This window comes from Trachypithecus francoisi, unplaced genomic scaffold, assembly GCF_009764315.1.
Source record: "Trachypithecus francoisi isolate TF-2019V2 unplaced genomic scaffold, Tfra_2.0 Contig01474, whole genome shotgun sequence".
In the NCBI taxonomy this organism is placed as follows: Eukaryota; Metazoa; Chordata; class Mammalia; order Primates; family Cercopithecidae; genus Trachypithecus; species Trachypithecus francoisi.
This window is the reverse complement of record NW_022681435.1, coordinates 3,332,641-3,357,447: the sequence shown is the minus strand read 5'-3', so window position 1 is coordinate 3,357,447 and position 24,807 is coordinate 3,332,641. Positions and strand designations below refer to the sequence as shown.

The window sequence follows — 24,807 nt, the reverse complement described above, 5'->3', positions numbered from 1 at the left end:
TCACTTGAGGTCTGGAGTTTGAGACCAGCCTGGCCAATATGGTGAAACCCCGTGTCTACTCAAAATACAAAAATTAGCCAGGCGTAGTAGTACACACCTGTAATCCCAGCTCCTCGGGAGGCTGAGACAGGAGAATCTCTTGAATCTAGTAGGTGGAGGTTGCAGTGAGCTGAGATTGCACCACTGCACACTCCAGCCTGGGTGACAGAACTGAGACTGTCTCAAAAGAAACTGCTAAGGTAATAAATGTTTGGGGTTTTAAGCTGCTAAGGTGTGGGATAATTTGCTTCACAGCAATTGATACTAATTCATGAACCAACAGAAAACATTCAGCAAAGAGGAAAAGAGAGAAGTTCATAAAATTAGGTGAAATATTCCTTAGGGATAGTATTTGGTACTTTTTTGTTTTCTGAGATGGCGTCTCACTCTGTTACCCAGACTGGAGTGCAATGGCACGATCTCGGCTCACTGCAACCTCCGCCTCCCGGGTTCAAGTGATTCTCTTGCCTCAGCCTCCTGAGTAACTGAGATTACTGGATTACTGGCACGTGCCACCACGCCTGGCTAATTTTTGTATTTTCAGTAGACACGGGGTTTCACCATGTTGGCCAGACTAGTCTCGAACTCCTGACCTCAAGTGATCCACCCACTTTGGCCTCCCAAAGTGCTGGGGTTGATTACAGGCGTGAGCCACTGCGCCTGGATCTGGTTCATATTCTTGATAGGCCCTGAACCTATATATGGAGTTTTTTTTTGAGGACCTTTCATAAAAAAAGGGTTTTCTTTTGCTTCAGGGACAAACTCTGGTATTCCACTAAATTGAGAATAAAGGGCCGGGCACTTTGGGAGGCTGAGGCAGGAGGATCACTTGATCTCAGAAGTTGGAAACCAGCCTGGGCGACACAGGGAGACCCCTCCCCTCCTCCATCTCCACAAAAATAAAAAATAAAAATAAAAATAAACGAGCCGGGCGTGGTGGCGTGCACCTATAGTCCCAGCTACTTGGGAGGCTGAAGTGGGAGGCTCGCTTGAGCCCAGGAGTTCGAGGCTGCAGTGAACTATGATAGCACCACTGCACTCCAGCCTGAGCAACAGAGAAGACCCAGTCTCCAAAAAAAAGCCCACCAAAAATGTTGAAAATGATGACAGCTCCTTTACTAGCACCTCTTACATGCCCGAGCAGTGAACTTACATCATCTTTCACAAACAGAGAAACTGAAGCTCATTCAGATTAGGTAATTTATGTGAAGACACAGATAAACCCCTCCTAGCACCTGAGTCTCGGCGCAATCGGGATGCTTCGCAGCGGGGCAGGGGCAGGGCCCGGAGCCACCGCCATGGCAGCCCGGGGGAACGACGGACTCGGGGAAGCCCAGCTTGGCCCTTCAAGTCCCGGGCCCAGCAAGGGCCAGGACCCTCCCTCCCTCCCTGCAATCGGTCCCCAAACTCGCTGAATGAAGCTCATTCAGATTAGATAATTTATCTGAAGACACACGGTTAGTAAAAGGCAGAACGCAGGTTTGTATTCCGAAGCCCTTTTGTTCTTTTCCACCACATTATTATGGACTCCCTAACAGTAATCCTTGTAATTTTAAATGAACATACACCATAGTTCTTGTCCTGAACACCGAGAGACATTGGTTCACGGAGGTAAGAAAGTTAACGCATCCCGCTGCGTCCCCTCCACCGCCGCGCACCCCGTCTCGCAGCTGGCATGGTGTTTGCTGGTGACAGGAACTCAACCAGCCTCCAGCATCTGGGGATCGGGGTGACATCCTTTGGTCTGGTTTGCAAGAGGACTCGCACGCCTCCAGCTGGGACAGAATTGAAAAGTTCAGAAAGGAAAGCTGGGGAGGTGGGGAAGAAAGAATGCAAAAGTGACGCTGTGCCAGGGTCTCCAGGGCCAAGCAGCCCCGGGACAGGCGGCGCACTCTGAGCTGCGCAAACGCGTGGGGCGGTGCGTCTCCGGATCCGGAAGTTGTCTCTGCCCTCACCAAACATGGTGGCCCCGGCGCCGCTCGCCCGCCTCTCGTAACCAATGGAACCGCGGCGGTCGGCTGATTCACGCAGGCGGTCTCTGCTCTACGCTCTCTGATGCAACGCCGGAGTCGCGGAAACCGTTGGTGCACGTCGGGGTGTTAAGACGTCGGCGGTATTGCAGTCTGTGTCCTTGGAGGTGACCAGGGCCACTGCAGGCATGGTGCTAGGTGGGTGAGACTCGGTGTGTGGTCCGGTGTTCCCTGCCTGGGGCAGGAACTCTGCTCCATCCGGGTTCCGGCGCTTTCCTTAGTGCGTACTAGAGTGGGCGCCCCGCGAATGTTTGGGGACCGATTGCAGGGAGGAAGGGAGGGTCCCGGCCCTTGCTGGGCCCGGGACTTGAAGGGCCAGGCCCGGCTTCCCCGAGTCCGTCGTTCTCCCGGGCTGCAATGGCGATGGCTCCGGGCCCTGCCCCTGCCCCGCTGCGAAACGTCCCGATTACGCCGAGACTCAGGCGCTGGGAGGGATTCAGACACAGGGTAGCCCCTACTCCTGCAGATCTTCAAAGTGATCGTCAGGAAGAGGCTTTAGGATTCCAGTTGTTTTTCTCCCAGCCTCATTTTTTTATTGAGGTTTCCGGGGAGACCATACTGTGCAGTAGGAAAAAAAAAAAAAGAGAGACCTGGATGGATGTCACTGTTCAGACCTACTAGTTGTGAGGCCTGAAATTTTCCAACCTCAGAGCTTCTGTTTCCTTTGAAGATCAGAGGGAGCTGGTGTTTATTTGCCATCTCTACAAAAACTGGCACTGGGATATCTGATTTGTATGTGTTATTTTATTTCATCCTCAGTACAGCCTTTCAAGATGGGGATTGTTTTTCTTATTTTATAGATAAAGAAATAAGCTCAGAAAGGCTAAGTAAATTCTCCAGAGTCACCCTTCCTTTTAAAGTACAAAATCCCAGATTCCAGCGTATGTCTGACCAACTTCAAAGCCCTTTTTTTATTTTTGGGTGCCCAAGTGGATAGAATAAATATCACAAAGTGAAATGATCAGAGTTCATTTTGAAAACCTGGATTGTTAACTAATGTTTTTATGAGATAGAGGTTATTGAAATGGAGTGGGGAAATAATTAGGATATTAATTTCTTATGGACCTCAGTACTTTTTACTAATCGATGCTTGTTCTGTTTACAAAGGTAAGGAATGAATAAAGTAGTAAGGTGACCAATAGTTAATGGCCAGACCACAACTTACCCTCATTTTGTCAAACAGCAGAGCTGTACGTCTCTGACCGAGAGGGAAGCGATGCCACGGGAGATGGAACCAAGGAGAAACCATTTAAAACTGGTCTAAAGGTAGAGTCTCTTCTCATTAGGAAAATGAGACTGCATTTATTAATGACTTATGTCAGTTATCGTGTGACTTGTCAAGAATTTAATTTCAAAGCCTGAGTTCCAAAGAGAGTTTTCAGAAAAGGGAAAGTAAGGAATGTGTACAGATATGTGACTTTAAGATTGTTAGATGATCAAAGTCTAAACTTACTTTAACGTTTTAAAAAAAGGTATCTTCTTTTTTACCACATGGCATTGCTTCTTGGAATCTTTCTCTCCAATGAGTCAGATTGCTGGATTTTCAATTCTTGTAAAGATAAAAGTTATCTTTCCCCAATCACAGTGAGCTCATGACCAGGGGGCTCCTGAGAGGGCTTTTGGTGAATTTACCACAATTCAGAGTGTGATCCTGAGATTTGACTCCAAGACCTGGTTTATACCAGCACACCAAGAATGGATTCTTGGAGCTGACTCAAGACTTAGAGCTTAAAGCTAGAATGCCCATTTATTAATTAATGTGCAATTATTTCTCAGGATCTAGAATCTTTGAATGAGTTTAGCTCATTCTCAAAGAGGTTTGTCAAGAGCTTGGACTTAGGCCAGGTGCAGTGGCTCACACCTATAATCTCAACACTTTGGGAGGCTGGGGCAGGTTGATCACTTCAGCCCAAGAGTTTGAGACCGGCTTGGGCAACTTGGTGAAATCCTGTCTCTATAAGAAACATAAAAATTAGCCTGGCATGGTGGTGCGTGCCTGTGGTCCCAGCTACTCCAGAGACTGAGGTGGGAGGCTTGCTTTAGCCTGGAAGGTGGAGGTTGCAGTGAGCCATGATTGTGCCACTGCACTCTAGCCTGAGACCCTGTCTCAAAAGTAAAAAAAAAAGGAGGGGCTTGGACTCACAACGTGGGTGTTAGGTAGTTGATTGTATCAGGGTAAAGTGTGGCCTAAGACAACCTTCTTAAAATAGACCATGGACTTGGCTGTTGAACTCATATGCTAGAATCCATTGGCTACAACTACCACATAAGGAAGATGGTTAAAAGTTCCTTCCTTGGGTCTGGGCTTTGGTGCCGCAGGTCTGTAATCCCAGCACTTTGGGAGGCTGAGACTGGGGGATTGCTTGAGCCCAGAAGTTTGAGAACAGCCTGAGCAACATGGTAAGACCCTCATCTCTATAAAAAATTTAACTTCTTAAAACTTTTTAAATAAATTTAATTTAAAAAATAAAGATAGGGTATTAACGCTCCCAAAGTGCTGGGATTATAGGAGTGAGCCATCACACCCCGCCAACTACAAAAAATTTTAAAAAAAAAGATTAGCCAGGCATGGTGATATGCAGCTGTGGCCCCGGCTACTCGGGAGACGAGGGTACTATGTCAGCCCAGGAGGTTGAGGCGGCCGTTGGCCATGATTGTGTCAGTGCTTTGCACCCTGGGCAGCAACAACAACAAAGTTTCTTCCTTGAAGTATGTTAGGAAAAGCGGTGCCTTGACCCTCCTCTTTCTGTGCCTCCCTTTTGTTAACTGTGTTACCACATTTATAGTTACTATCAGGTCCTCCTATCCTGGGAGCATTCTCCTCTCTCCTCTTTTAGATCATACCATATGGTTATACTTCGGTGTGTCATACATGGGTACTTGTTTTTAATTTTATTTTTTTTTCTGAGACAGGATCTTACTTTGTGGCCCAGGCTGGAATGCAGTAGCACGATCATGGCTCACTGCAGCTTCAACCCTGGGCTTAAGGGATCCTCCCACCTCAGCATTCCAAGTAGCCCAGACCACAGGGGCATGTTACCACACCCAGTTAATTGGTTTCTTATTTGTAGATACGAGGTCTACAAATGTTGTCCAGGCTGGACTTAAACTCCTGGGCTTAAGCAATCCTGCTGCCTTGGCCTCCCAAAGTGCTGGGGCTACAGGTGTGAGCCACCACTCCTGTCTGGGTTTTACTTTTTAACCGCTCTTAAGGGGAAATCTTTCATTTCTACATTGTTGGTTGCCTCATTTTGCAGCTCCCAAAAACTGACAACACTGTTTAGATGAACATTTGCAGAATGTCGCTCTTAACAAAAGTGTAGCGTTCTGATTTGGGAACTGATACTTTGGCTCTTTCAATTTCAGTGATACAAAAGGAGGGATCAGTACAGACTGTCGGGTAGTCAGTGAATTCTGAATGACTTACATGTATTCATGGGACCTTCTCTCTTGGTTTTGCATTTTAATCAATGGCTATCTTTTTTTTTTTTTTGAGACAGACTTTCGTTCTTCTTGCCCAGGCTGGAGTGCAGTGGTGTGATCTCGGCTCACAGCAACCTCTGCCTTCTGGGTTCAAGCAGTTCTCCCTCCTTCAGCCTTCTGAGTAGCTGGGATTACAGGCACCCGCCACCATGCCTGGCTAATTTTTTTTTAATATTATTATTATTTCTAGTAGAGATGGTGTTTCACCATTTTGGCCGGGCTGGTCTCGAACTCTTGACCTCAGGTGATCCACTCACCTTGCCTCCTAAAGGCTGGGATTACAGGCGTGTGCCATTGCGCCCTACATGTATTCTTACAATGTCTAGTTGTTAAAAGGATGGACTATTAAATGTTTTCTTTTTTTTTCTTTTTTTTTTCTTTTTCTGAGAAGGAGTCTTGCACTGTCGCCCAGGCTGGAGTGCAGTGGTACAATCTCAGTCCACTGCAACCTCTGCCTCCCGGGTTCAAGAGATTCTTTTTGCCTCAGCCACCCGAGTGGCTGAGACTACAGATGTGTGCCATGACGCCTGGCCAGTTTTTGTATTTTTAGTAGAGATGGAGTTTCATCATATTGGCCAGGCTGGTCTTGAACTCCTGACCTCATGATCCGCCCACCTCGACCTCCCAAAGTGCTAGGATTACAGGCGTGAGCCACCACGCCTAGCCTTTGAATGTTTTCAAAAGATCCAGATTCCCTCTTTCTCTGCAGCAGTCATAGAACTGAGAAAAAGTCCGTTTTTATAGGCTGCAGATCTTGCAACAAGAGAATAATTCATTGCATTTCTTGTTTGATTTAATAACTTGGAAGAGATTTCGAAAGATTATTTGAGGCTTTAAAGTATTCATCTTTTATATACTTTCAACTGTGTTTTGAAAACCACAAACGATAAACTATCCCATGATATGTAACACAGCAATGCCTGATATGTTCCATTGTTGCAAAGAGGTATTCTACAGTGTGGGAATTTTTCAGATTAAATGAGTTTAGCTTTTTTTTTTTTTTTTTTTTTTTTGAGACGGAGTCTCGCTCTGTCGCCCAGGCTGGAGTGCAGTGGTGCGATCTTGGCTCACTGCAAGCTTCACTTCACGCCATTCTCCTGCCTCAGCCTCCCAAGTAGCTGGGACTACAGGCGCCTGCCACCACGCCTCGCTAATTTTTTATATTTTTAGTAGAGACGGGGTTTCACTGTGTTGGCCAGGATGGTCTCAATCTCCCGATCTTGTGATCCTCCTGCCTTGGCCTCCCAAAGTGCTGGGACTACAGGCGCCCGCCACCATGCCTGGCTAATTTTTTGTATTTTTAGTAGAGACAGGATTTCACTGTGCTAGCCAGGATGGTCTCGATCTCCTGATCTTGTGATCCTCCTGCCTCGGCCTCCCAAAGTGCTGGGATTACAGGTGTGAGCCACCGCACCCAGCCCCTTTTTGTGTTCTTAACCATTGTTTTGTTGAAGGTTTCAAAAATGTCTGACACTTCTCTGATTTCTCACAGAGGGCTACGTTTTAGATGTCACCTGCAGTTGGCTTTTGCTGTCAGGTGTCTCTTCTGTTTTCTGTGTACCTGTGCTGGTTGCTACAGCCACTTGCTTGTAGTCTGCTTGTCCTGGAGAACTGTATAGTGTATGCCTGAACTTGCTGGAATTGTTTGTAAGAGGACCTCAGAGCTTCAGCTTTAACCAGTGTGCTTCTTTTGTTTTTTCTTTTCTTGAGACGGAGTCTTGCTTTGTTGCTCAGGCTGGAGTGCAGTGGCGCGATCTCAGCTCACTGCAAGCTCCGCCTCCCGGGTTCACACCATTCTCCTGCCTCAGCCTCCTGAGTAGCTGGGACTACGGGTGCCCACCACCACACCCAGCTAATTTTGTATATTTTTTTTAGTGGAGATGAGGTTTCACCATGTTAGCCAGGATGATGTCAATCTCCTGACCTTGCCCACCTCAGCCTCCCAAAGTGCTGGGATTACAGGCATGAACCACCATGCCCAGCTAACCAGTGTGCTTCTTAAATGTTCAACCAGTCACTCCGCTGGCATCAGCTTTTGGGTGTTGGGGTCTTTATACTTAGATTGTTCAAGTTGCCTTATACTTGAGATGTTATTTTGATTTTAAGTGTTGTACGATGTTCAAGAACTGTCTTTTTTTCTCCTCTCTACCCAAGGCTTTGATGACAGTAGGAAAAGAACCATTTCCTACCATTTATGTAGATTCACAAAAAGAAAATGAGAGGTGGAATGTTATTTCTAAATCACAGTTGAAGAACATTAAAAAGATGTGGCATAGGGAACAAATGAAGAGTGAATCCCGGGAAAAGAAAGAGGTGAGTCCTGAACTTGCCACAGTGAACGTTGCTAAAGTTAGAACTCTGGAAACAATGTTAACCAACTGCTTCATCATTAAAATTAGGCAGAAGATAGTTTACGAAGAGAAAAGAACCTGGAAGAAGCAAAGAAGATTACCATTAAAAACGATCCAGGTCTCCCAGAGCCAAAATGTGTAAGTTTGTTTATCTTTTCAAATACCGTGGACTTGGCTACATCAGATCATTATTTCTGTGTGTGAGGGGCATGCCATATGGTTTGTTCCTTTACGTTTTGTTTTTACTTTCCTTTTACTTTTTATTTCTTAATTTTAAATTTTAATTTATTTATTTTGAGACAGAATCTCGATCTGTTGCTCAGGCTGGAGTACAGTGGTGCAGTTTCTGCTCACTGCAACCTCTGCCTCCTGGGCTCAAGCGAGCCTCCCAAGTAGCGAGGACCACAGGCATACACCACCACACCTGGCTAACTTTTATTTCTTTTTAATTTTTGTAGAAACAGTCTCCCATATAGCCCAGGCTGGTTTCAAACTCCTGGGCTCAAGGGATCCTCTCACCTCAGCTTCCCAAAGTGCTGGGAATTCAGGCGTGAGCCACCATGCCTGGCCTTCTTTCCTTTCAGAAGGGACATAGAGAAATAATGTTTTAGAGTTATGAGGCTAGTACTTTAGGGGTTCATTTTATTACACAGTTGAGTAAATGCATGTTGAATGAATTCTGTCCCAACTGAATGCCAGCAGATAGGGGACCCAGGCCTGATTGTGCTTCATGATGTTGGTCAAGTGATTTAACCCTCTCTAGTAGTCAGTTTGCTTATAAAATGAAGAGGTTGAAATCCATGATTTTCATGTTTATTTAAATGGAATAAAAGTTTGTGAACTGTGAAATTAGGTTCACTGTTCTTCCTTCTGTTCTTTCTGGATCCCAAATAGATTGCTGGACTATGAATGAGAATGGTTTGATTTCTAGTAGTTCTTATTTTATTTTATTATTTATTTATTTATGAGACAGAGTTTCGCTGTTGTCACCCGGGCTGGAGTGCAGTGGGAAGATGTCAGCTCATTGCAACCTCCACCTCCCAGATTCAAGTGATCGTCCTGTCTCAGACTCCCAAATAGCTGGGATTACAGGTGCCCGCCACCATGCCTGACTAATTTTTATATTTTTAGTAGAGATGGGGTTTCACCACGTTGGCCAGACTGGTCTCAAACTCCTGACCTCAGGTGATCTGCCCACCTCAGCCTCCCAAAGTGCTGGGATTACAGGCTTGAGCCACCACGCCCAGCCAGGTTTCCAGTAGTTCTTACTGCTGATGAATTTTTGTATTATTTCCTTATTGATGGAACTGGGGTTTTTTGGCTACGTTCACCAACCCGTTCCTCTACTCATCTCCTTTCTCCTTCATCCCCCAAACAAAAGAGCCTTTTTAGATACCAGGTTCTGGAAGGTATTGAAGAACTGTGGGGTCATGGAAAAGGCTGTGTGTGGACTGGGATTGTTGCTATTGTGGGACGCAAGTGCTCCACTTAGGACAAATGAATTCGTTTATTAATTAATTTCATCTAGCAATATCTGAAATGCTTCTGGGTGTTTCTCATTACCAGTTTTACCCTAAGAAAGAAGACTTGAATTTTTTTTTTGTTTTAAACCACTCCAATACAGTGAAATGAGTTTGGTTCCGGCCTGCAGTAGAGGGTCTGTCTCCGGTTTTGAACCATTTGTGATTTTTAACACTTTACTACCGTCTGTCTAATATTAGTGAAAAAGTTGGTGTGTATAAATGACATTATTGAACAAATGTTACTTATTTCAATTTGACAGGTGAAGATTAGTGCATTAGAAGGATATAGAGGCCAAAGAGTAAAGGTGTTTGGCTGGGTCCACAGGCTGCGTAGGCAAGGTAAATGGCAAAGCTTTTCCTTCTTTCTGATTTTTAAATATCCGTGGCCTTAGATGAAGAAAAACAAAGAGATGCAGGGGGTTTTTTCTCCCTTTTTTTTTTGAGACAGAGTCTCACTTTATTGCCCAGGCTGGAGTACAGTTGTGCTATCTTGGCTCACTGCAACGTCCGCCTCTCAGATTCAAGCAATTCTCCTGCCTCAGCCTCCTGAGTAGCTGAGATTACAGGTACCTGCCACCACACCTGGCTGATTTTTGTAATTTTAGTAGAGACAGTGTTTCACCATGTTGGCCAGTCTGGTCTGGAACTCCTGGCCTCATGTGATCCACCGTCTTGGCCTCCCAAAGTGCTGAGATTACAGGTATGAGCCATTACGCCCGGCCCTCTTTTTTTTTTTTTTTTTGGTATACTGGCTAGAACTCCCCCCAGCCATCCTGCTGCCTCAGCCTGAGCAGCTGGGATTACAGGCACATAGCACCTCATCTGGCTTTAAAGGATAGAGTGATTTATATCTTAAATTTGTTCTTGTTTAAAATGACTATTGAAAATATAAACATTTTTAAATGCTATTTTAACAGTTAAACAGTTAAACACTGTAGCATCACTACAGTGATGAGGACGTGTCCAGTAAATATTTGTCAAGTATTTGTCAAATTGGGAGGATCGCTTGAGCCCAGGAGGCAGAGGTTGCAGTGAGCAGAAACTGCACCACTGCACTCTAGCCTGAGCAAGAGAGCGAGAAAGGAGATGAGTAGAGGAAGGGGCTGGTGAATGTAGCCAAAAAACACCAGCTCCATCACTAAGGAAATAATAGAAAAATTCATCAGCAATAAGAACTACTGGAAATCTGGCTGGGCGTGGTGACTCAAGCCTATAATCCCAGCACTTTGGGAGGCTGAGGTGGGCAGATCACCTGAGGTCAGGAGTTTGAGACCAGTTTTAATTACTTAGGGAAAACCAAGGGGTGTGACATATAGGAAGTTTACATCTGAGTAAACTTGGCCAAAACTTGGCCATAGTTTTGACTCTTAAAAACAGTGTATTTGCATTCTCCCTTGGTTCTGACATTTTGTTTCCTCTTTCTCTTTTTATTATATATTTTATAATATATAAATATTATTACTTTTACTATTTATTATAAGGGTTTAGCAAATCTTTCATTAAAAAGTGGGATGGGCTAGGTGCGGTGACTCATACTTGTAATTCCACTACTTTGGGAGGCCAAGGTGGGTGGATCGCCTGAGGTCAGGAGCTCAAGACCAGCCTGGTCAACATGGTGAAACCTTGTCTCTACTAAAAATACAAAAATTAGCCGGGTGTGGTTGTGGGCACCTGTAATCCCAGCTACTCGAGAGGCTGAGGCAGGAGAAGCACTTGAACCTGGGAGGCGGAAGTTGCAGTGAGCCGAGATCATGCCATTGTACTCCAGCCTGGGCAACAAAAGCGAAACTCCATCTGAAAAAAAAAGCGGCAAGGAGGGGACAAAAAATACAAATGAAATGTTTTGAGTGGATTTCAGTAATGAACCTTTGGGACATAAATAAGAAAAAGTGATTTTGTTCAAGAACATTTATGCATCACCCACTGAGTGCACAGTACTACACCAGACATTGCAGGGGATTCAAAGGTGGATAAGGCGTAATGCCTTGACTCATGTTGCCTTCTGTCTTGCTTTCACCTGGTTGTGTATATCTTGGGGATCATGTAAGATTTGAAAGTCCAATACATTGAAAATAAAATATTTTACAGATACTGAGTAGTGGTATGACCAGTGGGTACTTCATGGTCAGGGAGCCATGTGGGAGGTCTGAACTTCAGTGTTTAACCTTGGATTTTCCTTTGGATAAGATTAAGTCATGGCTGGGTGCAATGGCTCACACCTGTAATCTCAGCACTTTGGGAGCCTGAGGTAGGAGGACTTCTTGAGTCCAGGAGCTTGAGACCAGTCCGGGCAACACAGTGAGACCCCTGTCACTACGAAGTAATTAGCCAGGTGTGGTGGCATGTGCCTGTAGTCCCAGCTATCTAGGAGGGTAAGGTGAGAGGTTTGCTGGAGCCCAGGAGGCTGCTGTGAGCTGTGATTGTGCCACTGCACTCTAGCCTTAGTGACCAAGTGAGACCCTATCTTTAACATTATATATATAAATTTGGTGCCTTGAGAACAGTCTGCCTAAATTATTATTTCTCATTTTTAGGAAAGAATTTAATGTTTCTGGTGTTGCGAGATGGTACGGGTTATCTTCAATGTGTCTTGGCGGATGAGTTGGTAAATATTTTCTCTTACTTTTGCCTGAAAATTAGATGTTTTCAGTAGATTCCTTTATTGTTCTGGGAATTCTAGAATCTGTATACATTTATTTAAAATTTTTATTTTGTTGACAATGAATGTCAATAAATCAAAATATCACATTGTATACTATAAACATGCAATTTTTATTTGTTTATTATACCTTAATAAGGCTAGGGGAAGAAAACTTTTGTGGAAAATTTCCAGCACAATAAAATATAGAACCATATAAAAAATCCTCAAATGCCCATCACCCAGCTTCTGTAACTACCAGTATATGGCTAATCCTGGTAAGATATTGCCTCTTAGACATCATATCATTTAAATACACATGCTTATGCATCTCTAAGAAAAATAATGTGCCTGGGCATGGTGGCTCACACCTGTAATCTCAACACTTTGGGAGGCTGAAGTGGGCAGATTGCTTGAGCCCAGGAATTTGAGACCAGCCTGGCAACATGGTGAAATCCTGTCTCTACAAAAGATACAAAAATTAATCAGGTATGGTGGTACATATCTGTAGTCTCAGCTACTCAGGAGGCTGAGGTGGGAGGATGGCTTGAGCCAGGGAGGCAGAGGTTGCAGTGAGCCAAGATAATGCCACCACCCTCCAGCCTAGGCAACAGAGTGAAACCTTGTCTTAAAAAAAAAAAAGAAAGAAAGAAGGAAAGATAATATAGTCACCTACTATTATCACACCCTCCACCAAATTAATACAACTACTAAATATGATCTAATATCCAGATTCTTACCAGTTCATACTGCCTTTTTATAGTTGGTTGATTTGAATGAGGATTCTAACAAGATTAACATGCTGCATTTAGTAATATGACTTTGAAATTTTCTTTGTAACTCTGCTGCTCCCTTTGCATGCTCTTTTCTTTTGCCCCTCACCCACCCATTAATATAGATTTGTTGGGAAAACCCTGGTGGATTGTCCTGTGGAACTTCTCACATTCTGGATTTGGTTGGTTGCATCCTTGTGGTGGTCTTTAGCGTGTTCTTCTAGTCTCTGTATTTTTTATAAATTGGAGGTTGGAGGTTAAGTCTGATTAGGTTCAGTTTTTTGGCACAACTACTTCTTGGGCAAAGCTACGTTCTTTTAGTTGCATCACGTCAAGAGGCACGTAAGGTGTGGTTGTCTTTTTTTTTTTTTATTTGAGACAGATTCTTGCTCTGTCACCCATGCTGGAGTGCAGTGGCGTGATCTCAGCTAAGTGCAACCTCTGCCTCACAGATTCAAGTGATTCTCTTGCCTCAGCTTCCCAAGTAGCTGGGACTACAGGCATATGCCACCACACCCAGCTATTTTTTTTTGTTTTTAGTAGAGACAGGTTTTCGCCATATAGGCCAGGCTGGTCTTGAACTACTGACCTCAGGTGATCTACCCGCCTCAGCCTCCCAAAGTGCTGTGATTACAGGCATGAGCCACTATGCCTGGCCGGTTGTCTTTTTTATGACTAGTGGGTTCAGGTGTTGGCAGCCTGACTTCTTCTTTTTAGAGTTCCCCATCAATTTTTTCCTAATGACTTCAGTAAGAAGTGATTATAGTGTAGATGGGCTTTGTATGGTTTTTGTTTGTTTGTGTGTTGTTTTGAGACACAGGGTTTCTCAAAAAGAGTGCAGTGGCGTCATCATAGCTCATTGCAGCCTCGACTTCCCAGGCCCAAGCAATTCTCCCATCTCAGCCTCCCGAGTAGTTAGGACTATAGGCAAGAACCACCACACCCAGCTAATTTTTATTTATCTCTCACTTTGTTGTCCAGGCTGGTTTTGAACTCCTGGGCTCCAGTGAGCCTCCCACCTCAGCCTCCCAAAGTGTTGGGATTACAGGCATGAGCCACTGTGCCCAACCTGTATGTTACTTTAATAGTCTAGATTTTTATAAATAAATAAATAAACTGTCCAGATATTTTTAAGTGATGTGGGTCAGTGTTGTTTATTCATATGTATGTGAAGTGTGTATGTACATGTATATGTTTATATTTACATGTATATGTGTATATATAGATAAACCTGTCTTCCACAAAAATAGCTATATTTTAATATTAATAATATGTGGCCATCTCACTCTTTATTTTACTAGTATTTGATCAGACAACTTGTTTGTAAATAATCCCTTTGATTTTCTATATGGTAGAATTTTTAAATCAATGTAAATAACTAAAGTTGAGCTTTGATCTTTTTATAGTGTCAGTGCTACAATGGAGTACTGTTGTCCACGGAGAGCAGTGTTGCAGTGTATGGAATGCTAAATCTTACCCCAAAGGGCAAGCAGGTGAGTGGATTGAGTTTCGCACTGGGTGAATGAATAGTTTGTTTATTGGTTTGTTTTCCAATGTCTTGGGTTGTACATTTGGCATATGTATTAGGGTTCTTCCGAGGGACAGAGCTGGTAGGATAGATATATATATGAAAGGGAGTTTTTAAGGAGAATTCGCTCAGAAGATCACAAGATGAAGTCCCACGATAGGCCATCTGCAAGCTGTGGAGCAAGGAAGCCAGTAGTGGCTGAGTCCAAGATCAAAAGCCTCAAAAGTAGGGAAGCGGACAGGGCAGCCTTCAGTCTGTGGCTGAAGGCCCAAGAGACCCTAGCAAAGTACTAGTATAAGTCCAAGAGTCCACAAGCTGGAGAACTTGGAGTCTGATGTTCGATGACAGGAAGCATCCAGCACGGAAGAAAGATGAAGGCCAGAAGACCTAGCAGGTCTACACTTCCACCTTCTTCCTCCTGCTCTTTCTAGTGAGGCTGGTAGCCAACTGGGTGATGCCAACCCACACTGTGGGTGGGTCTGCCTCTCCCAGACCACTGACTTAAATGTTAATCTTCTCTGGCAACACCCAGATACACCCAGAAAATACTTTGTATCCTTCATTCCAATCAAGTTGACACTTAATATTAACCATCACAGCATATAAATATAATAAATGTGAAGTACATGTCATATTCCGTATGCCTTTTTCAGTGAAATATGTACATTATACAACTCGTGATAAAAAGAATACAATGATTTCCAGCCTTACAGAATTCCTGAATCATCCTCATGGGCTGTATATATATGAATTACTTTTCAGCCAGATGGAAATAAAAACTTAACAACCCACCTAAAAATTTTCAGATAATTTCTTAATAAAATTTGAGAGCCTGTTTTTTTTGGTTTTTTTTTTTTTTTTGAGACAGAGTTTCGCTGTTGTTGCCCAGGCTGGAGTGCAATGGCGCAATCTCCACTCGCCGCAACCTCTGCCTCCCGGGTTCAAGCGATTCTTCTGCCTCAGCTTCCCAAGTAGCTAGGATTACAGGCATGCACCCCCATGTCTGGCTAATTTTGTATTTTTAGTAGAGACAGGATTTCTCCATTTGGTCAGGCTGGTCTCGAACTCCCAACCTCAGATGATCCACCCACCTCAGCCTCCCAAAGTGCTGGGATTACAGGTGTGAGCTGCCGCATCCGGCCAAATAAAGTGGTTTTTATGGCACCAGGATAATTATATGTTCCATATATGTGGCTTTTAAAATGAATTGCTTTCTAATGAAATTATTAGGGAGAATTTGAATTTTTGCTATATATATGTTTCAAAGATAAACAGCTTTTAATAAAACCTTTGCATTTTAGAAGTTAATATGTGCAAGTACGTTAATTTAAAGTAGGTGAGTAAGGCTGGGCGTGGTGGCCCATGCCTGTAATCCTAGCACTTTGGGAGGTTGAGGCAGGTGAATTGCCTGAGCTCAGGGGTGTGAGACCAGCCTGGGCAACTTGACGAAACCCTGTCTCAACTAAAAATACAAAAAATTAGCCAGGTGTGGTGGTGTGCGCCTGGAAACCTCAGCTACTTGGGAGGCTAAGGCATGAGAATTGCTTGAACCCAGGAGGCAGAGGTTGCAGTGAGCTGAGATTGTGCCACTGCACTCCAGCCTGAGCAAGAGTGAGACTCCATCTCAAAAAATAAATAAATAAATGAAAATAAAGTAGATGAGTAGAAGCTGGAAAAATATATCAGCATGTTAACAGTAGTTAGTAGGGACTCCAGGTTGTGGGATTACAATTTATTTTGTAGTTTGTGCATTTGTTTTCTTTTCTTTTTTTTTTTTTTTTTTTTGAGATGGAGTCTCGCTCTGTTGCTCAGGCTAGAGTGCAGTGGCGCAGTCTTGGCTCACTGCTACCTCCACCACCCGGGTTCAAGCAATTCTCCTGCCTCAGCCTCTTGAGTAGCTGGGACTACAGGTGTGCACCACCATGCCTGGCTAATTTTTTGTATTTTTAGTAGAGATGGGGTTTCACCATGTTGGCCAGGATGGTCTTGATTTCCTGACCTCGTGATCCGTCCACCTCGACCTCCCGAAGTACTGGGATTACAGGTGTGAGCCACCATTCCCAGCCACAAATATCTTTTAAAAATAGAAATGCACAGGCCGGACGTGGTGGCTCACACCTGTAATCCCAGCACTTTGGGAGGCCGAGGCGAGCAGATCACAAGGTCAGGAGATTGAGACCAGTTTTGCCAACATGGTGAAACCCCGTCTCTACTAAATATGCAAAAGTTAGCCAGGTGTAGTGGTGGGCGCCTGTAATCCCAGCTGCTCAGGAGGCTGAGGCAGGAGAATCACTTGAACCCGGGAGGCGGAGGTTGCTGTGAGCTAAGATTGTGCCACTGCACTGCAACCTGGGCGACAGAGTGAGACTCCATCTCAAAAAAAAGATATTTGTGTGTATATGAGTGTGTATCCAGAAAGAATATTCATAAAAATATCAATATAAAACTAAAATAAGGCTGAGAATTATGAGGTTCTTAAAAATCTCCGCTTACCAAAACTTTGACATAAATTAAAATCCTCAATACTGTTAATTTTTTATTTCCTTTTCCTTCTTTCTCTGGACCCCACTTTTTAAAAATGCAGGCTCCAGGTGGCCATGAGCTGAGGTGTGACTTCTGGGAGCTAATTGGGTTGGCCCCTGCTGGAGGAGCTGACAACCTGATCAATGAGGAGTCTGATGTTGATGTCCAGCTCAACAACAGACACATGATGATCCGAGGAGAAAACATGTCCAAAATCCTCAAAGCGCGATCCATGGTCACCAGGTGCTTTAGAGATCACTTCTTTGATAGGGGGTACTATGAAGTAAGTATGTGTTCGTCAGCTTTTGCAAACAATACATTTTTTGCCATTTTGAAACTTGAATAGTGGTGCTCATGATAGACATTGATTTACTCCTTCTTTGCATTTGAACAGGTTACTCCTCCATCATTAGTGCAAACACAAGTAGAAGGTGGTGCCACACTCTTCAAGCTTGACTATTTTGGAGAAGAGGCATTTTTGACTCAATCCTCTCAGTTGTACTTGGAGACCTGCCTCCCAGCCCTGGGAGATGTTTTTTGTATTGCGCAGTCATACCGGGCAGAGCAGTCCAGAACACGCAGGCACCTGGCTGAGTATGAAATTGTCTTTTTGTTTTTAATTTCTTTTTAGTTCATATCTTTAGAGAAGAAATCTTAGTGTAGGTAAATTATGTCTGTTTAAAAAAACGAAAAACTGATATATTAAGTGGTTAACGGAAGAACATATGACAAAGTTTTGCCACCTTAGATCATAGCTAAGGTCTCTTTTTTCACTTTGACTTGATCTTTTATATATGAAGGAACAAACAGGAAATTGCTACTCAGTGGAGAAGAGGGGAGTCCACAGCTCATTTGCAAAGCTGGGAATTGGTAGCATTGTTGGAATTTTATGGACAACTTCCCGATGTTAAAAGCCTTGCTGGAGGAAAAAACAGTGCAGGAGAAAAGCAGTGCTGAACTAGTGTCTCGTTCTTCAGGTACACTCACGTGGAAGCCGAGTGTCCTTTCCTGACCTTTGACGACCTCCTGAACCGGTTGGAGGACTTGATTTGTGATGTGGTAGATCGAATATTGAAGTCACCTGCAGGGAGCATAGTGTATGAGCTCAACCCGGTAGGTGCAGTGTTTATGGAAAGAAAAAGTCACAGTCCATTTTTGGAAGACAATGAAGTCGTCATCCTCAGTTTTTGTAGATTTGATGGCTTAGTGAGCTGAAATAAGTGACTAATTATTTTGAAGACTAGAATTTGATGTTAGTCATTGTCAATAATTTTATAATGTTTTCAGTTATGTAAGAAGAGACTCATTTTGCATTTTAGGAATGTCTACATAGTTTTCTAGTCTGACATTTTATGTGTGTGTGTGTGTATGTATTTTTTTTTTTGAGACGGAGTCTCGCTCTGTCACCCAGGCTGGAGTACAGTGGCGTGATCTCTGCTCACTGCATCCTCTGCCTCCCAGGTTCAAGCAATTCTCCTGCCTCAGCCTCCTGAGTAGGTGGGATTACAGGAGCCCACCACTACCCCCAGCTAATTTTTGTATTTTTAGTAGAGATGGGGTTTTACCATGTTGGCCAGGCTGGTCCCAAACTCCTGACCTCAAGTGATCTGCCCACCTCAGCTTCCCAAAATGCTGGGATTACAGGCATGAGCCACCACCCCTAACTGAAGTAATATTTTATAATAATAATTTTTATAATAATAGTTTTTTAATGGAAATTTTAGTGTTAATGTTTACATTTATATATATACACATTATATTTTTCCTTTCTTCTATAGAACTTTCAGCCCCCCAAACGGCCTTTCAAACGGATGAACTATTCAGATGCTATCATTTGGCTAAAAGAACATGATATAAAGAAAGAAGATGGAACTTTCTATGAATTTGGAGAAGTATGTATTCCTTTCTCTCATTGTTTCCAAGGTGGGATTGGGCTCCAGTTCTCTTCTTCTGGTTAATGAACTAGTAATGTGGGTGGCATCTGCCTGTCCTCAAATAAATGGTAACAGCAGAACCTGCTTCATGGGGTTGCCTGCAGATTCACTGAGTTAACAGAGTCAGCCTTAGGACAGTGCCTGTTCTGTAGCGTCCAGTAAGTGTGAGTGAATTTCTTTTTTTTTTGTTTTTTTTGTTTGTTTGTTTTGAGACAGAGTCTCACTTTGTTGCCCAGGCTAGAATGCAGTGGCATGATCTCGGCTCACTGTAGCCTCTGCCTCCTGGATTCAAGCGATTCTCCTGCCTCAGCCTCCTGAGTAGCTGGGACTACTGAGTAGTAGGCGCGCACCACCATGCCCAGCTAATTTTATTATTTTTAGTAGAGACAGGGTTTCACCATATTGGCCAGTATGGTCTCGATTTCTTGACCTCGTGATCCGCCCGCCTCAGCCTCCCAAAGTACTGGGATTATAGGCGTGAGCCACCGCTCCTGGCCAAGTGTGAGTTTCTAAGCCGCCTTCACGTCTCCTGCTTTGCCTTTTCCCTCTTCCTTCATTGTTCTTCCTTGGCCACAGCTTATAAACTCTCCTTATTCTCTAGGCTGGCAGGAGGGCTTTAGAAGGTTGTGAAGCCTTTGAAATCACATGCAAAATGATGGTATATAGATACATATATATATTTTTTTTTCTGGAGAATGTATCTTGTGCTTTTAAAAAGAGGTTCATCCCCTCCCCCAAAACAGTGATTTAAAGCTCCTTAATGTGGAAGGTGAGAAAGAAGATAGCCATTGGTTAAAAATGCAAAACCAAGAGAAAAGGTCTTGGAAAAGGTAGCCTAGTGCCCCAGATAAACTTAGCATTTTGGTTTTGCCTGAGAACCACTCTCCCAGCACGCACTCGGGTTGCAAATTTTCTTTCTTTGGGACAGCGTCTCCATCTGTCGTCCAGGCTGGAATGCATCGGTGCGATCATAGCTGGCTACAACCTTGAACTCCAGAGTTCAAGTGATCCTCCTACATCAGCCTCCAAAAGTGCTGGGATTACAGATGTGAGCCACCATGCCCAGCTAATTTTTTATTTGTAGAGATGGCATCTCCCTATGTTGGCCCAGGCTGGTCTCAAACTCCTTGGCTCAAGCAGTCCTCCTACCCCGGCCTCCCAAAGTGTTGGGATGACGGGCGTGAGCCACTGCATCCGGTTCAAGTTTTCAACACTATGCTAGGCCCTCTTTCCTATGCATTTAACCATTACTTATGTAATATTTGCACATCTAATTGTTTTAGAGTTGAAATGTGTGTAGCTGCTACTAACTACTTTTGGGTTTTAGAAGGAATTAATAGAAACAATATACTAGGTCTATGTAAAGCACTCTTATTGTTTCTGTGAATTCAGTTTTTTTCTTTTTTAAAGAGATGGAAGTATTGCTTTGTTGACTGGACTGGTCTCAAACTCCCGACCTCAAGCAATCCTCTCACCTCAGCCACCTGAGTGTTGAGATTATAGTGTTGAGATTATAGACATGAGCCACACTGTATAGTGTTGATATTATAGGTGTGAGCCACACTGTGCCCAGCCTGTGAATTCAGTTTATAATGTATAATGACAAAATTTTGTATTACTTAGTAAAATAGTGTAGTTGAGTGGAAGGAACATAAGCTGTGGAGTCAGAAGCCCCCCCAGGTGGGCTTAGCTCCCACCTCTTTTGTGCTGTGTAACTGAAGACCAGTGACCCCCTCTCAGGTTCCTTATCTCTACCTTGGAAGTAACATCCATTTTGCAAGATTGTGGGGACTATAGGAGCAAAATGCCTAGCCAGGACAATGGCAGGGGGAGCCTGTCAGCATTTACTATACATTGCTGTTCCACACACATGAGGACACTAGAGTAGATACATGGCCCTCAGGCTTTTGGGGGTATGAAATAAGACCGGTTTTCCCCTAACTAAATCTTATGCAGAACGCTGCTGTGTAAAGCAGATGCAAGCTGAGAGACTAGAGCTCTCCTGCTCATCTCCTGTTGCCTCTTGGCGTCTCCAAGGATGCAAGGGCTCCAGGGCCTGGAGCTTGAAAACAGGTGTGCTGGGTGATTGCTACCTGCTACCTCCATTTCACTTCTTCATTAAACAAATCTATGAGTCTTCTCCAGTTCTCTCAATCCGTTTTTACTGGGACAAGACTTTTCAGTTTTAACTTATGTATTAACTTTATGTGTGGTACAGAAGGATGTTTTGAGAGAGAAAGTAATGAGCTTGAGTCATCATCTAACATTGTTTGGCCAACTATTCCAGGTGTGCTTACACTTACCAGTTTGACATTGGTTATTTGTCTTATGATTGTGCCTTTCTGTCATTGAAGGCATAACTGATTGATTACAACAGGAAAGAAGGGCAGATAACAGAGTTTAAAGATTAGTGCCATTAGTAATATACTCTGTGTGTAGATCAATGATGTTCTAGAGCATTCATGATTACCATATGCCTTATGGGACTAAGTGGACCTCATTTGCTTCAGAGCTAGACAAAACGGGCCACTGAGAAAAATACTGAGCTGTGTCTAGTCACAGCTTGAGGCTGGCTTTTGTTTTTGTTTTTTTGATTTTCCTTCGTCAAGCAGCATAGTGCTTGAGATATGCTGTAAAGGGAGACAGATCTTTTACACTTCATTAAATGAGTTTTAAGAATATGTTTATTTCTTTTTGAAAGAAATTATTCTTTACACAAATGTGTATGGGTTAAGGGGAGGTGTGTCTCCTCTACTCTGTTGAATTGATAGGAGGAAGGACTGGTACAGGGTGAAGGAGCTGCTTCTGTCTTGTTGCAATCTAAGTTGTAAATGTTAATGAAGTCTTGTTTAACCTCAGGATATCCCAGAAGCTCCTGAGAGACTGATGACAGACACCATTAATGAACCAATCTTGCTGTGTCGATTTCCTGTGGAGATCAAGTCCTTCTACATGCAGCGATGTCCTGAGGATTCCCGTCTTACTGAATCTGTCAGTTTCTGTTTCAAAGAGTATTCATAATTTTGCTTTTTAAGGGGGTGGGGACTGTCATCTGGAATCAGATACAGCTCATGACAAATATGTCATTCTCTATCTAGAATGACAATATTTAAAGACATTGGGTTTTTCCCCCTCCCCTGATTGAGGTTGACGTGCTTGGTTAAATTAGAGAAATGTAAATATTTGAATATTACGTAATCATAGTGCCTCCTTTAGCCCTTGGAGCTTAATCGTAATTTTCATTTGAACTCTAGAGCAGTCCTGTGTCTGATCGCTTGAGAGTAATTGTGTATCTTCTTTCACTTATATTTAAAGGTCGACGTGTTGATGCCCAATGTTGGTGAGATTGTGGGAGGCTCAATGCGTACCTGCGATGCTGAAGAAATAATGGCAGGTTATAAAAGGGAAGGGATTGACCCTGCTCCCTATTACTGGTATACAGATCAGGTAAAACCAATTTTTTAAGCACTCAAAATTTTTTTCACTGTAATCATTCTGTATATATTGAAATTTTTAAAAGGGGAGAATTCAGGGTAGTACTTTGGTATTTGAATGAGCTGTATGTGTTCAGCTTCCAGGTTATAATAATGTGGTGTGTAAATATTGCCAGCTTTGTCTTGGCCAAGTTATGTGTTGATTTCATTGGAAAACCTGTTTAACGGCTGGCTTGTTGATTGCAACTGAGTTTTAAAAAATTGATCCTACCAGTATCTAGTACCCTTCTTAATTTTCCTCTCATAAAGAGAGATTGACTTATTTTAAAAGTTTTTAAGAGGCCGGGCGCGGTGGCTCAAGCCTGTAATCCCAGCACTTTGGGAGGCCGAGACGGGCGGATCACGAGGTCAGGAGATCGAGACCATCCTGGCTAACACGGTGAAACCCCGTCTCTACTAAAAATACAAAAACTAGCTGGGCGAGGTGGCGGGCGCCTGTAGTCCCAGCTACTCGGGAGGCTGAGGCAGGAGAATGGCGTAAACCCGGGAGGCGGAGCTTGCAGTGAGCTGAGATCCGGCCACTGCACTCCAGTCCGGGAGACAGAGCGAGACTCCGCCTCAAAAAAAAAAAAAAAAAAAAAAAAAAAAGTTTTTAAGAATTTCTTCTTTCCAGGGTGGTACTTATTCCCTGGTTGATTTTTCATACCAAATTATTTCATTACACATGGTTCATGAAGGCATAGAGATTAAGTGCTGGGATTACAGGCACAAGCCACTGAATCTGGCCGTAGTTGAATTCTTAACCACAGTGAGCTAACTCCTTTCATGGTGGAAAATCTTAACTACCTTAGATGAAATTTTTAGCTAAGTATTTACTCCTCTCCCTTTCTTTCTTTCTTTCTCTCTCTCTCTTTCTTTTTCTTTCTTTCTTTCTCTCTCTCTCTCTCTTTTCTTTTCTTTTCTTTCTTTCTTTCCTTCCTTCCTTTCTTTCTTTTTTTTTTTTTTTTAAAACAGAGAAAATATGGCACGTGTCCACATGGAGGATATGGCTTGGGCTTGGAACGATTCTTAACATGGATTCTGAATAGGTATCACATCCGAGACGTGTGCTTATACCCTCGATTTGTCCAGCGCTGCACGCCATAACCAATTTCTCCAGAAGTGTGGAGGAAAGGTTGTGAAAGGAACAGGCTCTTTAAAAAAGAAAACAAAGAGCCGGGATCTTCCTTTTTTTGTTTCATTGGGGTTTTCTCTTTCTGTGTTTCTTTCTACTACCTTTAAAAAGTACCTCAAATCACCTGAACATCGAGTTAAGGTTATCATCTTAAGAAAAAATATCTATTATGAAGTTTGGGGGAAATACCTGGCATGAAACTGTAGTTAGGGATACATTCCAGCATTTTATTCGCTTTATTCAAGTTATTCATTTTGTTCAAGTTATATGTATATATAATTGAACAATTTTAGATTATGGTGTAAGATATTCCAGTAACTTAATCTATCTGTGCTTTTAAGTGTACCTGGAATTCTTTGATTTATTTTATTGCATTAATGAGTTAAAGCAAAAATCTTGGGGGAAGAAATTGGCAATATGGTGTAAAAATCTGCTCCTATTAGAACACAGTATAATTCAGCAGTAGACACTAGAATCAAATGATAGTCTTTTGTATCAGTTATTAATCTTTTCTAAGTCTACATAGCTGCTTATAATTCTGAGGCATACAAATTGATGTGGAAGAATTTGTGAAAACAGAATTGCCTTAAAGGATTTGAAGTAAGAGCATAAGTTTGGGGAGAGTTCTTTAGTGATTCACAATATCCCTCTTAGCATTAGTTTAAGGTAAAGAGGCAGACTGATGTTCCCTCTTTCCTGGTAATTCCTGAGTAATTAAGAATAAATAAGTTCCAAAAGAATTTGTAGCTGGAATCTTAATAACAATTGTCAGTGGCTGTTTGAGTTGCCCCCACCATGTCCTTAGATATAGTCTGTGCTACCTTATTAACTCACAGCAGGCTTACTGAATGGCTTCATTTCAGATTTAGTTGATTTCTCCACCAAATGCATGTCATGTATTCTCAATAGGCCGTATTCCCAGCAGTCAATAAATGAACACCCGTAAAAACTCTTTGCTGACTTAATTTTCTTAAAGCTAAACATCTCTGTCACATTAGTTCATGCTTTTGCAATTATTTTATCTTTTTTATGATGTATATATGTGAAATTAAGTACTACTAAATTTAGGTATTGCTAACATTACATGGTAATGAGAAGGAATGATATTTTAAAATTAGATATGTGGGTCATGGTTACATCTTTTTTGTAATCATTTTTGTGTTACTTTTGGAGACATTAGATTTTATCCTGTTTTGCAATTAAGTGAAATGACAGGTCAAAATGAAGCATTTAGGCCGGGCGTGGTGGCTCACACCTGTAATCCCACCACTTTGGGAGACCAAGGTAGGTGCATCACCTGAGGTCAGGAGTTCAAGACCAGCCTGGGCAACATGGTAAAACCCCATCTCTACAAAAATACAAAACTTAGCCAGGCAT

The 24,807-nt window shown here is 42.9% G+C and overlaps 1 protein-coding gene across 3 annotated transcripts; it reads left to right on the top strand.

The window, feature by feature from the left end:
• Window positions 1-1,700: 1,700 nt before the first annotated feature.
• On the top strand, window positions 1,701-24,382 carry NARS1 (asparaginyl-tRNA synthetase 1). Of its 3 annotated transcripts, none has more exons than XM_033238544.1 (14): window positions 1,718-2,207; window positions 3,256-3,335; window positions 7,707-7,865; window positions 7,952-8,041; window positions 9,687-9,765; window positions 11,961-12,031; window positions 14,244-14,330; window positions 16,950-17,171; window positions 17,283-17,482; window positions 17,866-18,001; window positions 18,667-18,780; window positions 21,682-21,813; window positions 22,138-22,269; window positions 23,271-24,382. In XM_033238544.1, the coding sequence occupies exons 1-14, from the start codon at window positions 2,198-2,200 to the stop codon at window positions 23,400-23,402; spliced, it is 1,644 nt and encodes a 547-aa protein (XP_033094435.1). In that variant the 5' UTR covers window positions 1,718-2,197; the 3' UTR covers window positions 23,403-24,382. The 3 variants fall into 3 exon arrangements, with proteins under 3 accessions (XP_033094447.1, XP_033094435.1, XP_033094426.1); XM_033238535.1 differs by having other exon boundaries at window positions 3,253-3,335; XM_033238556.1 differs by lacking the exon at window positions 3,256-3,335 and having other exon boundaries at window positions 1,701-2,207.
• The last annotated feature ends 425 nt before the right edge of the window (window positions 24,383-24,807 follow it).

What these genes read in the sequence shown, in the direction of transcription:
- NARS1 (XM_033238535.1), top strand. An exon ending in CATTTAAAACTGGTCTAAAG is followed by an intron (nt 3,336 to 7,706) that starts GTAGAGTCTCTT and finishes TCTCTACCCAAG; the next exon opens with GCTTTGATGACAGTAGGAAA. An exon ending in ATTACTGGTATACAGATCAG is followed by an intron (nt 22,270 to 23,270) that starts GTAAAACCAATT and finishes TTTTTAAAACAG; the next exon opens with AGAAAATATGGCACGTGTCC.